This window comes from Marmota monax, unplaced genomic scaffold, assembly GCF_021218885.2.
Source record: "Marmota monax isolate L192 unplaced genomic scaffold, Marmota_monax_Labrador192_F-V1.1 WCK01_AAM20220418_F8-fsc00138, whole genome shotgun sequence".
Classification (NCBI taxonomy): Eukaryota; Metazoa; Chordata; class Mammalia; order Rodentia; family Sciuridae; genus Marmota; species Marmota monax.
Window position 1 is genome coordinate 2950566 of NW_026692763.1, and position 13791 is coordinate 2964356.

Genomic DNA, 13791 nt, shown 5'->3' on the forward strand with positions numbered 1-13791 from the left:
AGTTACAGTTCGATTTTATTTTTTAATATTTATTTTTTAGTTGTAGTTGTACACATACCTTTACTTTATTTATTTATTTATTTTTATGTGGTGCCCTCACACACGCTAGGCGAGCACTCTACTTGCTAAGCCACAACCCCAGCCCCTCAATTTTAAAATACTAAGAGTTTTAGAAAAATTATGTGTTGAGTTGTAAATAATTTTTCCTCTTTAAATAGATGTCCACCAAAAAAAAAAAAGAAAAGAAAAGAAAGAAAAAAAAGCAATATCTGCTTGTTACAATCTCAGAAGACTAAAATATTTTAAAAGAAAGATCTCTTTCTTCTCTACTATTTTCCCTGGGTTATCCACTATTTAATAGTTTGGGATATACTTCCGAGTCTCCCTTACAAGCCTGCACACACAGCATACACAGGCTTTTTGTTTTTACAGAAAATAGAAAATGTTGCCCTTGTTTCTAAAGAGGATTTTATTGAGGGCTTCTCCTTTAACCAGCATTTATCACACATATTTTTCAAGCTCTCTTTGTGCAGGGTCTTGGAAAAAGATGAAAAATTGCAGTAGACAGGTGCTTATGGTCTAGTAGGAGAAAGAAACCTGTAATAATTGTCACAAAATAAGGTCTGAACATGTGGTAGCAAGGGTGGTCCCTGAGATAGTAAACACCAGGTGTGGGTAGCCCTATGCTTCAGATCTTGGCTATCAACTGAAGCCTTCCAGCCATCTCTTTAAGGACAAATCAGGAATTGGGCTGGAGTAAAGCATTTATGGAACGAGAAATGCAGAAACTGTAGAACTTTCATCTCGTAACTGAAAGCTTTCTCCTCCAGGGAAAGGGGGAAAATACGTCTTAAATTTCAGAGTTCCTTCTTTGATAATGTGATGAGGCTAGGACCTCAAAAAGGAATTTGTGCAGACAGATCCAGATATGGATATGCACCTAACTAAAGCCAGACTCTTCTAAACAGTAAATGAGACAGCTTGGCTGTCTTGTGGCCCTTACTGTTTTAGAGGTGCTGGGAATCCCATGTGATTTAATCAGTGGTAATTAACTTGCTATATGAAGAGGTTTACCTTCCTGTGTGGACTTCAAATCAAATCTCATCATAGCCAAAAGAATGAATGTTTTAAAAGTGGAAAGTCATCCATTTCTTGGCCAATTTTTGATTTCATCTAGCAGTGCTGGAGTTATTTAAAATATAAATACAAATTAGTAATTTTCTATGGGCTATGACAGCTGCAAAGCAGGAATGAGAAATGTGACCAGGTTGGCTCTGACAACAGGACTCTTGCACAGAAGGCTGTGTTGTGCCAGTGGTTTCTATCTGCAAAGACTCAGTCTCTTGCCATAGCAAATTAAGCAGTAGCATAGCCCTCCAAATAGCAGGAGGCTATACCTGCATCTCAGATGTTATACCATTTACCAGCAGGGTGATGTGTTTGCAGTTACTGAGGGCTTCTTGTAGATTAAAGAGGAAAAGAACAGTCCATTGTGCCTTTGCACTTGTGAATTCATAGGCCTGTTGCTTTCACTTCCTGGAGAGATCCCAAGGAGGGAGACAGTGGAGACAGGCTGACACTTGTGGTAGTTATAAGACTTTCAGCCTGCACTCTCACTTTTTTCCCTTCTGCAAGTTGCTGCTTTAAGAGGCTTGGCCCTTCTGCTCATGCCTATTAAATGCTAATAAAAACTTCCACATACTCAGCTTCCCCCTATGATCTTTCCCCTATGTGCCAGATGGTGTATTAAACTGTTTTTCTTATGTCTAATGTACATTATCTCATTTAGTCCTCCTGACAGCTCTGTGAGCCAGGTGTCAGTGTCCCTCTGTGTTGCAGAGAAGAGAACTGGGGCAATTTTAAAAGTACCGAAAAGTTCAGTAGTACTTCCAAATGGTATAGCCTGGACTTGAGCTCAGGATTGTCAGGTCCAGCATCTGTGCCCTCAGCACTACACAAGTGTTCCCCATCTTAGTTATTGGCAGCACCAGCTTTGCAGTGGCTCAGGCCAAAAAGTGCATGGTCCCTGGTTCCTGTACTCCCCTCACCCTCACTTCCACTCTCTCAGCAGTTTCTCTTTGCTCACTCTCTCCTGTGTTCTGAATCTGGAGACTTTTCTCTATCCACGTCACCAGCGTACTGCAGTCCCTCTCAGTCCCCATGCCTGGAATACTGCAGCAGCCTTGCAAACTGGTCTTCTTGCTTCCAGTGTGGTCCATTCTTTCCATGGCAGTGGAATGATACTTTATTTATTTTTTTTTAAAGAGAGAGAGAGAGAGAGAGAGAGAGAGAATTTTAATATTTATTTTTTAGTTTTCGGCGGACACAACATCTTTGTTTGTATGTGGTGCTGAGGATCGAACCCGGGCCCCACGCATGCCAGGTGAGCGCGCTACCGCTTGAGCCACATCCTCAGCCACAATACTTTAGAAGTCTATGTTAGGCATGCAGCTGTAGTCCCAGCAACTTGGAAGGCTGAGGAAGGAGGATCATCTGAACCCAGGAGTTCAAGTTCGAGTTCAAGGCCAGGCAACCTGTGCAACAGAACAAGATCCAGTGTCTACTTAAAAAAAAAAAAATGAGATCTTTTCATTTCACTGTGTAAAACCCCCAATGAATGCTTACTTGCAATAAGAAGAAAACCTGATGGCCGACTAAAGGCTATATGATTGGGCTCCTGCTACTTCTCTTACCTCATGCCCAGTGTCATCCTCTATCCTTCAGACTCACTAGCTCTGTCCAGCCTTTGCACCAGATCCCTCTGCTGGGAATATTCATTCTCAATTTTTGTCTGATTAGCTCCTTCTCCTTATTTACATCTCTGCTCTACTGTTACCTCCCGAAAGGGGGCCTTATTTGATCACTCTATATAAAGAAGACTTCCCCATACGCACTCCCAGCCCATCCTAGTTCCTAAACTTTATTTGCATCACAGTGCCTCTCTTCTTTGCCTTTCTTTCTTCTGTTGCATCCCTGGTGCAAGGAAGGATGCCTGGAATAGAGTAGATGCTCAGCATATGATTTTTGAACAAATGACAAACATGCTATTTCCTCTGCCTAAAAAGCTCTTCCCTACCCCCTTCTTCTAATCCACCTCACATATTTAGTTCTGGGGCATCCATCAATTCTGGCTCAAATATCATTTCCTTTGGGAATTTCCTGTGATCTCCTCTGCTTCATACTTTAGTTACAACTTATATTTTTCTTTCAAAGGTCTTATTACATGATTGTGTGGGTATTTGATTAAAGCCTGTTTTTCCCAGCAGACTCTGAACTCCATGAGAACAGAGTATTTCTTACACTGATTCGGTCCCCACTTGAAATGTGTGTGACCTAAATGGGCCAGGGGCACCTGGTGTCTGTGACTTCCTCATCACTCCATTCATCATTACATTAATAGAGACAGGCTGTAGAAGTAGGAAAGAAGCTTTGGGGAACCTCTGGCCCAGGAAAGATAAGTAGTCTGTGCTTATACTATCTAAGAAGTTGCTCTGCTTGTTCAGTGCTGCCTTTTTATGTTGTGCCCCTTTGTGCTTTTATCCATTCACTTGACTCTTTCCACCAAAAGAGCTTATTTCCCAGCTTATTTCCCTGACTTCCAATTTCGTCATGATTTTCAGTAACACATTGTGTTTTTTAACTGAGGCCCACGTTGCTGGGCACAATGGCACACACCTATAATCCCAGCAACTTGAGAGGCTGAGGCAGGAAGATTATTATTTAGAATCCAACCTGAGCAACGTAGACCCTGTCTCAAAATTTAAAAAATAAAGATGAAAATGACTGGGGATATGCCAGGCACCATGGCATATGCCTGTAATCCCAGCGGCTCAGGAGGCTGAGACAGGAGGATTGCAAGTTCAAAGTCAGCCTCAAAAGAGAGATGCTAAGCAACTCAATGAGATCCTGTCTCTAAATAAAATACAAAATAGGGCTCGGGATGTGGCTCAGTGGTCAAATGCCCCTGAGTTCAATCCCAGTATGCCCCCAGCCAAAAAATAAAAAAGAAAGATTGAGGATGTAGCTCAGCACTCCCTGAGTTCGATTCTCAGGGGAAAAAAAAAAACACTCGGCCCACCTGTATATAATTGTGAGATGTTATCAGCCCTAGTGAATTAGCAATAGATGAGGAACAGTCAAGAATTCAAACTCTGTTTCTATCACTGAATGGTTGATCAAAGCTTTAATTTTAGCTAACAGTATGTCTTTCCACATCTACAGAGCATCAAAAAATTCAGAATTATAGTGCCTCAGTTCAGTAGTATGATCCCAAAATTAAGCCAGGAAATCAGGAATTTAATGCTATTAACTAATTTAATTTTTTTGATGGGTCTTACTATATTATCCAGTCATGTCTTCAGTTTCTGAGCTTAAGTGATCCTCCTGCCTCAGCCTCATGAGTAGCAGGGACTATATAGGTGCATGCCATCATGCCTGGCTTAATTAATTTTTTATTATTGTTGAAGCTTAGACATGGTAGATTCCCTTTATCCCTAGTCCTCTCTCCTTAAAATACCAGTACTTGAAATGACAGCTAAAGCTTATTCTAAATAATAATCTTCCTGCCTCAGCCTCTCAAGTTGCTGGGATTATAGGTGTGTGCCACTTACTTGCTTTCTAAAGTAAACTTTATTTATGCAGATTCCCCCCCTCCCATATCTCAGGTAAAGAAGCCAAAGTTCAGAGGATACAAACATGAAATGCTTGCTTAGTTGGATCATACTGTGTCTCACCACGATACTGCAAAAATTATTGTCTTACTAGTGATTACCTTGAGCTAATGCAGTCATCACAAGTCTTTCTTCTTCTTTTTTTAATATTTATTTTTTAGTTATTGGTGGACACAGTATCTTTATTTTATTTTTATGTGGTGCTGAGGATCGAACCCAGTGCCTCATAACATGCTGGGTGAGCACTCTACTTCTGAGCCACAACCCTAGCCCAAGGCTTTCTTCTTAAGTGAGGGCTATTGTTTCTCTACATAATAGCATTTCCAAGTGTTTTTGACAACTAAGTCATTTAAATGAGTGTAAGCAGAATTATCTTAAAGCCCAAAGCAAATACTGATGCAGTTCTTTTTGTGTGTGTTTAGACTTGTTTTTGTTTTTTGTTTGTAACAAAAATTATCACCTTCAGGTGATAATTATAAGCTTGACAGTAAGTCACCACATCATCCATCTGCTGTCCCTCTTGGCATAGGAATTAGTTCAGTTTGCTCCACTGGTATACGTTAAAGTGACATAAGTACATTCAGAAACTCCCTCTCCCCTTAGCTTCTTGTCTCAAGGATGCCATCCCTTGACCCACCATCTCATCCCTGGTGCCAACCAATCCCTTTTGTCCTGATTGTCCATTTGGCTTCTTTTCTGCTAAAACTCCCCAGCACCTAAGCATAAACAACATCTGTAGGTCAAAATTGTAAAAAAAAAAAAAAAAAAAAAAAAAATCCAAAAGAGCTGTCTTGATTCTATAGTTGCACTGGAATTAGCATCATCAGTGACCCTTGTATATGTCATGTGGTTCTTCTAGGGTTTCACACACTTTGTTACATTTGATCCTTCAAACAGTCCTGTGACTATGTCCTCATTCAGCAGAGGAAGCTCCTGTGGCTAGGTGATTTTGCCAATATAGCAAAATTGGAACAAAAACCCATGTCTCCTGCCCCCGGCTTTCCCATTAGCCCATGGTCCTGCTCAGTGTTATATTTTGAAATAGTGATCCTGTTCAGGAGCTGGGAAATAGTTTTTCTGAAGGCGATTTCTGTCGTGGTTGTAATGGGACTTATTTGGGAAGGACTTCTTTCTGTAATGTAGAACAGACGAGATTAAATTTTTTTAATATTTATTTTTTAGGTGTAGATGGACACAACACAATGCCTTTATTTTTATGTGGTGCTGAGGATCCGAACCCAGATCCCACCTGTGCTAGGCGAGTGTTCTACCGCTGAGCCACAATCCCAGCCCCAGCTTTGTAGTTTGTTCTTGAATTCAAATCCATGTGGCATTTGGATTCATTTTTGTTTTTTGAGCACCTTTTACATGCCAGACATCAAAGATAGGATGGGTGGGTAGACAGATAGGATCTCTCCATGTTGGCATCTAGTGCCAGAAGACAAACAAGCAATTGTAGTATTTTAATAAATAACCCGGGGAGAGGATGTACAGGATGGGATGGGAACACATGCCAGGGACATCTAACCCAAACTCGACAGAAAAAGTCTCCCAGAAGAGGAGACTTCTAAGTTGAGGACTGAAGGATGAATGAGAATTTTAGCTAGATTAGAATCAGAGTAAGGTGAACAGTAATGTTTCTAGAAGATGAAAAGACGTGAAGGCCTGGAAGTAAGACTGTGATCCATCCTAACGTAGCTATCAGGGAGACTTGGAAAAAGCAGAAGACTGGTGGGAAGTCTGTTGGACATGTTTAGAAGATAACTGTCTCGTGTCTTGTTAATAGAAAAAGCTCGAGTCTCCACCACCATCTACCAACCCCTTCCTGGAAGATGAGTCAGCACCAGAGATGGAGGAGCTGGCAATCGAGAAGGGAGAGTTAGATCAAGTAAGTCTGCTTTGCGTTACTATGTGTAACCTACCCAGTCTTCCTGTCTGAGAATGGATTGGCTAGCTTCATGTATGATCCTTTGGCTGTTACCCACATTCAGAGATGATAGTAGTGGTGGTCTTTATAGAGGGCCTTTATCTGGAAGTGTATTCAGAAAACAGAAAAAGCAGCCCTTCCCACCCTTGCTCTTTGCTCCCGAAGAACCTCACCTCCAGCATTCAGCAAGGCTCACAAGCTTAATCAGACCCTGCGGCAGGGCACGATTGTACTCTGCCCCATTCATCATCTCCTGAACTTGTCAGCGTCCCTTTCCGATGCACTCTAATGTGGTACTGTGATGATGTGAGAGGCTGAAAGATCCTGGGGGATAGTTAGCAGCACCCTGGGCTGAGAGAGGCCTCCATGCAGCGTAAGTTGATCACTTTAGGTCTGGAAGCCATTGGGGAGGCCTGGAAATATCAAGGTGACCACTGGCATCTTTGGAGTGTTACTTTTCTAAGCACACTAGAACTTTAATTTCCTTCTGATTTTTCTGTCCAGCTCTAAATTTCCTCTCCCTTCATCCTACAGAATGGTGTTTTTGTTTCCCTGCCATTTTATGACAAGAGAAGTTAGAGCAATAAATCAGAACATTTCCTTTCTGGATAAGTGATCCTTCTTTTTAATTTTCTACACTTGGCTGCTAGAGGATTACTTTATGATATTGTTTTACTCCAGGTACCACCAAAAGGGAGGCTTTGGGAAACCCATAGCCACATGCTTTGCTGCTGGCCCTGTGTTCCTAGCATGGTGAGGGTAGGTGTGCAGTCCTGGCAGGAGCCAAGAAAGTGGAATACATGGAGCAGTAAAATGTGTCTGGTCCACTGATTAAATAATTGTGATTACATGGACACCTCACATTTTTGTGGTGCTTTGTAATTAAAAAATCTTTTACAGGCCGTAATTCATTTTGCCTTCACAGTGCCTGCCTCTTTTTTTATAGGTGATGAAACTGTAGCACAAAGAGCCTAGTGACTTGTCCAAGGTCACATAATTTAGAAAAAGAAGAGCTAAGACTGGAAGTCATGTCTAGAAGTCAGAAACTAGAATTTTTTTCCAAAAGGCTGTTTTTTGTTTTGTTTTGTTTTGTTTTTAAATACCTTCATATCTCATTAAAAAGAAGAACATAGAAAGCTCATAGATACAAGTGAATGAACAACACTGAAGAGATATCTTGAGGCTGTATCCCAAAGATAAGTGGGAATAAGCGTGATTGATTTAAAACCATCATATGATTGGCTAGCGTGGGAGGAAAAAAAAATTCTTCTATCTAAAGAAATGCAGTTCCCACATTGTGAGAGCCAGGACTCAGGGTGGAGGGGTCTCCTTCTTCCTCATTTGGCCACCTGTATCCTAAGAACATGCTTTGTGCACTCGTGCCATTTGCAGGGCCCTGGTGTCTCCCCAGTACTAGTTGCAGCCATTATCATGTTCAGAATTGTGCAGGCGAGCACTCAGATGCTTTTCATGCTGCCGTGAGAAGATTTCCCTTTAGCTGGTCATCTCTAGATATTATTATGCTGGATTATGATAGATTTTTCCATTATCTAGGAAATCAGTTTTTCCTGGTAAATTAAGATTTTTCTGTCTCTTGGAACTTTTTTGCATATTATAAAAGCTTGAAGTTTTTGTAAGACTAAGACCTGCCCATTCTAAGGTACAGAACTCTGACATCTGACAAATACATGGTGTAAGGCAGAGCCGTGTGGTAGAGGAGGTGCTGGACCCTGGTCTGCCATTAACTGACCATGACCTTAGATAGTTTACTTACTGCCTCTAGACTTTCCTGCTTTCTTTATCTTTAGAGATAGCTAGTAGTTTTCAAACTCTATTCCTTGATATCCTGTCACATGTAATGGTGGGGAATTGGGAGAGAATAGAGACCTGGGTCTGTAGCCAGAGGAATTCTATTCTTAGTCACATTGTACTGTGGAATTCTAGGTAAAATTTCTTTTGATCCTGGGGTTTTATGTCTGTTTTAAAAAGAAAAAAGAAAAGAAAAGAAAAACTAAATTAAATGGGAAACTCCTGGTCTAGATGGTCCACCAGTAATTCATGGACTGTTCCTCATTAGTAATAAAACGTTGGCACTAGTGACTAATGCCTCCTCACATGTCATCCCCAGCCTCCCATGCCTCACCAGCACTTGTCTTTGTCTCTGGCAGGTTAGGTGGAGCCCCAGGACCTCCCTCTTCTCAAAAGCCTGTGGGCTTCTAGAGTTGGGTGCACAGAAAGAGCAGGACACCTGTGGGATGTTGGGGAGGGATTCCATAGGATGTCAGCCGAGAACCAGCCAGAGGTAGTTGTGTGGAAAACCCCTCCTGGTTGCCCTGAGTGACCCAAGTTATTCCCTTGCTGCAATCGGTAGGCAGCTGGCCCTCAAGGTAAGGGTCACTCCCTGCTCAGTACTGCAGCTAAGCCTGGCTGTTGGGAAGAGAGGGTGAACTTGCAAAGCAGTATTCACTTTAAAGGAGGCATGAACAATTTGTTGCCAAGATATTCCCAGTGATAAAAAATGACATATGAAAGGGAACCAAGGGTACTGAAAAAGAAGAAATCAGGAATCTCTGGTTTAAAAATGTACCCTTTTGGTGATCCAAGCAGTTAGATTTAATCTGTTTACATTGGATAATAATGAAAGGAAATGGGACCAGCTGCAGACCTCCTTACTGTGACAACAGTAACCTTTTATTATTCCATCAAACTCCAGGAGGAAATAGCTTAAACATCTGCAGCTTTTGGACAGAATTCACACACTCAGAAATCTAGCCTGAATGCTACTGCTAAATGACTTAGTGTATTCTTTAAGCCAAGGATCAACCCTTTGGGGAGCTGCATAGTGCAAAGGAAGACACCAGTTTGAGCTGAAATTCCAGCACCTACCATATAAATAGGAGCACATTCATGAAACAGCTATAGGCAGGAGGGGGGGGCAGTAAGAAAAAGAAATTTGAGCAGTTTGTGCCCCCTTTCTTCAGCTCACACTAAAAATGCTGGAAGAGGGCCTCCATGTTGTGGTGACAGGACTGAATGACTTCTCCACACTGCAGATGAGCACTGTTAGTGGGCAGAGGAAGGGCAGAGCAGTCACCTGTAGGTGGGGTTGGGACACCAGCCCTGTCTGGTTTGTGACTTTTGGAGTGTTCTGGGACCTTATCAAGCGTGACCTGTGAAGGCTCATCAAGATGAGTTGGTTGGAATACCAGGAAGTCATTCTATTATATCACTCGGGGTCTATATTTAATACCAAGTGAATCCTTAGACCTATTCAGGCATAATTTTTTCATGTATTGCTTTAATGCATACATTGAAAAAAGAGGAAACTACAAGCAGAATAAATAGATTAAGATATTACTAAAATTTCTTCACATGCAGGGTCCAGCTCTTTGGAACTATTTGTTAAAAAAGCTTTATGTTGCTGGTTATGGTGTTGCACACCTATTTCTAATGGCTCAGGAGGCTAAGGCAGGAGGATCCCTTCAACCCAGGAATTCCAGGCCAGCTTGGGCAACATAGCAAGACTCGCATCTCAAAAAACAAGCAACCAAAACAGCTTTATATTTTCAAATAACTATAGATTCAGAAGTTGCAAACAGTACAGAGCAATGCTGTGTGCTCGTCTCTCAGCCTTCTCCAGTAGTGACAGCAAGCAGAACTAGAGTGATTGTCAGAAGTAGAAAATGGGTCCAAACCTCTTTCTCAGGCCTGGATGCCTGTGTTTTTCCACACACTGTTGTTCTCTGAGCTTTGGAATGTGTTGGCAATTGGGTGTTTCTTAAGAATGCCCCACTACTGCCCCGAACAGTGGTACACACTTGTAATCCCAGAGCTTTGGAAGGCTGAGGCAGGAGGAGCAGAAGTTTAAGGCCAGTCTAGGCAACTGAGGGAAACCCTGTCTCAAAATAAAAAGGGCTGGGAGTATAGCTCAGTGGTAGAGCACTCTTGTGTTTAAGTCACTGTACTGGGGTTGGGGGAAATGTCCTGCTGTTGTATCTGCAGTTTTTTTTGCCAGATCAGTGGCACCCATTCCCCGAAGTTTTTTTGTTGTTATTCCTTACTTTTAAAAAGCAATTTCAAACAGAAAACAGATGAAAGGGGCTGGGGTTGTGGCTCGGTGGTAGAGCGCTCATCTAGCACGTGTGAGGCCCTGGGTTCAATCCTCAACACCATATAAAAAAATAAATAAATAAAATAAAGGTATTGTGTCCAACTACACCTAAATAAATAAATAAATAAGTATTTTTTAAAAAACAGGTGAGAGAATTTTATAAGGAACTCTCAAATATCTTTCATCTAGATTCAGCAATTGTTAATATTTTGCTACATTTACTTTATTTTTTCCTCCCTATTCTTTCTCCTTTCCTCATTATTGCAAAACAATTTGGAAGTGTTACAGACATATGCCCTTTACTCCTAAATATTTCAGCATATATTTCCCAAGAACATTCATTTAAAATACCACACAGAAAATTGAACACCAGTAGTATATTATTCTTTAAAGATTTTATTTAAATTTCATAAGGTAGGCATTTCAGAATGATGCATTAAAACCCTGTCAGCAGTGTTTAATTGGGAAATTGCACATAAATTTGTATGTCAAAAAACCAGATACAATATATACATGTAAAAATGAGAATATTCTTTTTTATGTAAACTCATTTATAATTACCAGAACATATCCTGTAGAAGTGTGAATATTTTCTTCCAAGAAAAGGCAAGAAAATTTAAATCAAAGGAATAATTATACTTATGATGATTATGTTTTATTAGTAAAAATATAACTGGGTATAGTGACCATATTTTTCAAGTCTAAAGTCAAGATGTAGTCATACAAAGTCAGACAAATTAAATCACATTTTAAAATTTATTTAGTGAATTACCTTTTTTAAAAAATATTTTGTTTTCAGTTGCAATTGGACACAATACATTTATTTTTATGTGGTGCTGAGGATTGAACCCAGCGCCTCGCACATGATAGACACGCGCTCTACCGCTGAGCCACAACCCCAGCCCCTAGTGAATTACCTTATCAAAAAGAGAGGAAGAGGGGCTGGGAATGTGGCTCAGTGGTAGAGCTCACGCCTAGCATGTACGAGGCCCTAGGTTCCATCCTCAGAACCATATAATATAAATAAAATAAAGATATTGTGTCCAACTACAACTAAAAAATAAATACTAAAAAAAAAAAAAAAAAACAAAGAAAGGGAGGGAGGGAAGGAGATACTGACTTACAAAAGGTAGAACAGATGGGTGACAGCCTTCCCTCATTACCTGCATTCTTCATTGTGGGTCTTGCATTTTAAACTAATGGAAGCACAAAAAGTTTCCAGGCATCTCTGGGTACAGCAAATTCAAACTGGATAAACTAGTCTTGTACATTCCCTGAGGCCCTCTTGCAATCTCCGCCTAAGGCCTGACTTTGGCAGTGGCTTCCAGATGATGAGAGCAAACAAGCCAGAGTGTAGTCAAGAAGGACCAGAGTTTCTAGAAATCATGCCAAAAAATTAAAGATAGGGAACTCTTGAAAGGTGAAAAAGGAAGAGAGCTGAGCACGAGATTGAATGGGTCTAAAGTTGACATTTAATTTGTGGTAATTATCATCAGTTTTTACAGATGTTTTTAACCATTGCATTGTTTTATAAACAACAACAGGAGAAATGGCCAGAAAAGGTAACTATTATTTCTGTTTGTCTTTGGGGACTTCTAGTGGCTGTTCCAGTACTTATTAAAAGATAGAGACAGTTTAAAAGGGTAGATCTTAAGTATACTTAATAATAGGAGTGGGAAAAAACTTTGGGAGGTAATGGGTATGGCTCTGATGGTGGTGCCAGTTTCATGAGTGTATACTTAACTAATGTTAAGATGTATACATTGGGGCTAGGGTTGTGGCTCAGTGGTAGAGCACTTGCCTAGCACGTGTGAGGCACTGGGTTCAATCCTCAGCACCACATAAAAATAAATGAGTAAAATAAAGGTATTGTGTTCATTTCCAACTAAAAAATATATTTTTAAAAAAAGATATATACATTAAGTATTTTAAGACAAATGTATACATATTCCCAAACTCATGAGGATGTATATATTAAATTTGTACAGCTTTTTATGTTATTCATATCTCACTAAAATGGCTTAACAAAAACAATATGTGTAATTCATTCAACAAATAGGTTATGGCTGCCAACTTATAAACCAAATTTTACTCTAGTATCAACCAAAGTAAGATGTCTTTGGCTCAGAATCCTTTTGTTGGCATTTGACAATGGACAGAATTGACTTTTTTTAGGAATAGAAAGTAATATGTGAGAAGATCCTTACTTTTTTTTTTTTTTTTTTTTTTAGATGTTTGGAAAGGATTTTTTTTTTTTTTTTTTTTTTGGTAGGGGGATGGTGCTAGGGATTGAACTCAGGGACTGGTGCACGTGAGGCAAGCACTCTACCAACTGAGCTACATCCTCAGTCCTGGAAAGGAATTTTATAGCAAATACAGTTTTTACAATGCCAAATGTTTTATTTATCAGTGATTTTCAAGTATTAGTATAGGGACCAGTTACTGGTCTATTTTTCAGTGCTCTATGATAAAAAATATAGACAAGATAGTCTGCCTCCCACCCCCACCCCCACCCCCACCCCCTATCCCTACCCCCCAAGCCAAGTTACCAACCATCCTTTCTTGGAAAGAACTGCCTTATTTTTTATTTTTAAATATCTTTTATTTACTTATTTTTATGTGGTGCTGAGGATCGAACCTAGGGCCTCGCCTATGCTAGGCAAGCGCTCTACCACTGAGCCACAACCCCAGCCCAGAAAGGACTGCCTTTATGCTGCTATTTTAGTCTTATAAAATTTGGGCGCCCCACTTCTTGATCTATACCCAGAGGTCTTAAAATCAGCATACTATAGTAACACAGCCACATCAATGTTTATAGCAGCTCAGTTCACCATAGTAAACTGTGTATTGACTTAGATGCCTTTCAATAGATGAATGGATAAAGAAACTGTGGTATATGTACATAATGGAACATTATTAAGCATTAAAAGAGAATTTGCAGGTAAATGGATGGAATTGGAGAATATCATGCTAAGCTAAGTAAGCCAATCCCCAAAAACCAAAGGCCGAATATTCTCTCTGATAAGTGGATGCTGATCCATAATGGGGATGGGGGAGGCATGGGAAAAATGGAGGAACATTGA

The 13791-nt window shown here is 40.4% G+C and overlaps 1 protein-coding gene across 1 annotated transcript in view; it reads left to right on the plus strand.

Moving 5' to 3' along the window:
* The window catches only part of Vps53 (VPS53 subunit of GARP complex), a 160096-nt gene that overhangs the window by 82088 nt on the left and 64217 nt on the right, over positions 1–13791 (plus strand). The window contains exon 12 of the mRNA XM_046446900.2: positions 6457–6558. Coding sequence (XP_046302856.1) covers positions 6457–6558 — 102 coding nt within the window. The remainder of the gene's footprint in view (positions 1–6456; positions 6559–13791) is intronic.